The sequence below is a fragment of the Priapulus caudatus genome, unplaced genomic scaffold (genome assembly GCF_000485595.1).
Source record: "Priapulus caudatus unplaced genomic scaffold, Priapulus_caudatus-5.0.1 Scaffold500, whole genome shotgun sequence".
NCBI classification, from domain to species: domain Eukaryota; kingdom Metazoa; phylum Priapulida; class Priapulimorpha; order Priapulimorphida; family Priapulidae; genus Priapulus; species Priapulus caudatus.
In genome coordinates, this window is record NW_014577561.1 from 48,619 (window position 1) to 52,269 (window position 3,651).

The 3,651-nt window shown below is 43.3% G+C and overlaps 1 protein-coding gene across 1 annotated transcript in view; it reads right to left on the minus strand.

Annotated features, from left to right (window-relative positions):
* Positions 1-2,088: 2,088 nt before the first annotated feature.
* The window catches only part of LOC106811055 (nesprin-1-like), an 11,320-nt gene continuing 9,757 nt past the window's right edge, over positions 2,089-3,651 (minus strand). The window contains exons 9-12 of the mRNA XM_014814577.1: positions 3,220-3,375; positions 2,663-2,965; positions 2,161-2,487; positions 2,089-2,094 (exon numbers count right to left, since the gene is read on the minus strand). Coding sequence (XP_014670063.1) covers positions 2,089-2,094; positions 2,161-2,487; positions 2,663-2,965; positions 3,220-3,375 — 792 coding nt within the window. The remainder of the gene's footprint in view (positions 2,095-2,160; positions 2,488-2,662; positions 2,966-3,219; positions 3,376-3,651) is intronic.

Genomic DNA, 3,651 nt, shown 5'->3' on the forward strand with positions numbered 1-3,651 from the left:
TTAGAAGCTTACAGCAAGGTGCTATTTGCAGTAAATATCGTCCAAGCCAACGTGAAAGAAACTACTTTATTTTCTTTCACTTGTTGAAATATGGTCAGCATGCTATCAGAGGAATTTCACATATTTCTGCCCAAAATATTTGTTGTGGTGTGTTTTATTCATGCCATATTGTTTATATATATGTTACACGAACCAAAATAAATTTCATAATGATGTGATATCAATATACCTCTGCTTCATTGCAGTGCCATATGATCTCCTCAAGGTCAACCTCATCCTTGCGAAGTTCATTGAGTCTTGTCTCCATGTTGCTAATCCAGTCGATGACCTTGTTTGTGTTGACACTGAATCCTGCCCACTGTAGCAGACCATGCTCTAGAGCCACCTGTACAACAGTAAGTAAATGGTAATGCACGCCAGCGACGTAGATTAAGTTCCATTATGAAATCTCTGGGCCTGTTTAGATCATCTGTAAGTTGGATTTCCCAGACATATAGTGAGGAGGAAGAGATGGTGAGAGGGACGGAGCAAGAAAGACAAGGAGACAGAAGGAGTGCGCAAGCGAGGGGACGAGAGAGATAAAGATTGTTGAATGTTTTACAAAAATCACCTTTTTCTCAATAATGGTGCTGCAGTAAGTAGACCACATTGTCTTTAGGTCGGCTAGTTCTTTCTGGATGATCTCCTGGCCATCATGAGTTGTATTCGTGATGACCTTGTCACCCTGACTGACGGTGTCGTTAACCGCATCCTGAAGGGAAGGCTTATCCTGCTCCAAAGCCTGAGGGAAAAAATATCCGTAAAGTATGAGACTGAGAATACATAGGTATCACCGTAGCAGAACTCCAAACAACTAACCTTCTTTCTAACTGTAGCCGTAATTTACTTCAAGGTAAGACAAGTCTTAACAACAGACAAAGTAAATCAACTGCAAACTACCCTGTAAGAAAATTCTGTTAAATCCTGTAATCTGTAAAGTATCCTCTATCTTTATAAAAATAAAGTTTATCTCAGTTAGATCCATAATAAGTTATAATTACTTACAACGACGAACTTTTCGTCCATCTCTCCGATAAGACTTCCTCAGGTCTGATGTTTCGTCGTTGTAAGTAATTATAACTTATTATGGATCTAACTGAGATAAACTTTATTTTTATGGGAACTACAGAGATCCAATGAAATTATTCAATTATCCTGTACCTTGTACGTGACAGCAGGCAACGACGAGTCCAAACCTACCTCAACTACTAACAACTTCTCCTGTAGCGTGTCTTTGCCTCCCGTGACATCCTTGCTCTTAGCGAGCTGATCTACTGCTGACTGCAGTGCTTGCCGGCACGCAGCGAACGTCACGTGGTAGGCATCGTGTTCGCCTGCTTGCGTCTCACTCGTCTGCAGTAGCTGCTGGGCTGTGTCCGTCAGCTTCTCATAATGAGTGCTGACGCGAGTCATCTACCAAACAAGAGTCACATTTATATTTAATTGTTTGCAGGTCATCCACATTCTCGACGAAAACAATACAGCATTGAAACAGTCCTATTTAGCATCCTTAGTCCTGCATTATTACATCCTATTTAGTCCTATTTTATTTCCTATTTAGTAGAGAATCAACATCTAGTGAGTATCATGGATCAAGGGAGATTTTGAAATTTTTAACAAGACAATGATGTATTGCTTTGGATTTAGTTAATATTACAGGGCTGAGCGGGATTGAACAGAAATGAATCGTTCTCTAAAATATTACCAGTTTGCAAGATTTACATAATTGTTACACTGCATCAGATTCACAGCAGAAACAGAAGTCAGTGAAGAGGGAACATAAATGAGAGAAGTGAAAACTGATAACATATACCTGTGTCGTAACCGTTCGTTCCTCGGGGAAGGCGCCTGCAGCATTCTTAACCTCAGCCAATTGCTCAGCTTGTTGCTCGATTTTGTTTATCGCATTGTGCAGTGTTGTTACGAGCTGTTTCTTTTCCTCCAGCGTAGATGGCAACTCGCCCCACTTGCTGGCATTCAATTCCTGGCTTGCCAACCACTGACTGAATGCCTCGTATATTGTGGTAAAGGTAACCCACTGCTGTTTTCTCAATTCTGGAATGCCACATCAATTACAAATAATCATCAGCGCCACAATGTACGTCTTATACGGTTCCTTACCTTGAACTTCTCCAGGTAAGCTTCCTTGCTGCTGAGGTGGGACTGCATTTCAAGCGGGGCCTGTATGGTAACTGTCGTGTGCTGCAGCCATGCAGTAAGAACATCGCACCTCAGCTGTATCTCATGCCACGTAATCAAGCCAGACTGCAGGTCTGACTCGGCTACAGCCAGCTTGAAGCGATAATCGATCAGGCCCTGCTCGAAACGGTTGATGTCAGCAGTAAGACTGTCGCGTCCCTTCTCCGTCGTCCTGGGTGCCAGCGTCTCACTCTCAGACTTGACAACATCTAGCTTGGCATTGCCATCTACGATCTTCTCTGTGAGTTCCTGTGGAAGTCATAATAATACAACACACTGAAATGTACGTATAGAACATATGAGAACTGACTTAACTTCATATTCATAATGGGTCCTACGAACATAACATCAATACGCTAACTCTTTTGCGTGGTTTTCAGGGTAAACGTGAGGAATTAGTGCAGTTCCAGAAACTCGTACAAACCTGAACCGTGTCGAATTTCGTCTGCAGCTGATCTGTCGTGTCGCAGATGTCAACAGCTGCAGTCAGTGCGGCCTTGCCCTCATCCAGCCAGGTGGTCAGCTGCTTGCAACCTTGCTGGTACTGCTGGTGCTCAGAGTGCCGTTGCTGCGCTGCATGAACCAGCTCCTCTGCGGCTGCGCACAACTGTGCGTACCGCGCGATGACGGCAGTGAAGTCAGCTGTCTGCTCTGAGAGCAACTCAGCGGCCTGGGCTTGCAGGGAGTCTACCATCTGCTGGTAGCCAACGACGTCTCTGTGCAGGTTCTGTAAATTGCCAGATGTCAGACGGTTAGAAGCTTACAGCAAGGTGCTATTTGCAGTAAATATCGTCCAAGCCAACGTGAAAGAAACTACTTTATTTTCTTTCACTTGTTGAAATATGGTCAGCATGCTATCAGAGGAATTTCACATATTTCTGCCCAAAATATTTGTTGTGGTGTGTTTTATTCATGCCATATTGTTTATATATATGTTACACGAACCAAAATAAATTTCATAATGATGTGATATCAATATACCTCTGCTTCATTGCAGTGCCATATGATCTCCTCAAGGTCAACCTCATCCTTGCGAAGTTCATTGAGTCTTGTCTCCATGTTGCTAATCCAGTCGATGACCTTGTTTGTGTTGACACTGAATCCTGCCAACTGTAGTAGACCCTGCTCTAGAGCCACCTGTACAACAGTAAGTAAATGGTAATGCACGCCAGCGACGTAGATTAAGTTCCATTATGAAATCTCTGGGCCTGTTTAGATCATCTGAAAGTTGGATTTCTCAGACATATAGTAGGGAGGAAGAGATGGTGAGAGGGAAGGAGCAAGAAAGACAAGAAGACAGAGGGAGTGTGCAAGCAAGGGGGGCGAGAGAGATAAAGACTGTCGAATGAGTCACAAAAATTGCGTACTTACTACCCTTGGTGTTCACTGTTCAGAAAAGCAGGGTGTTCACTG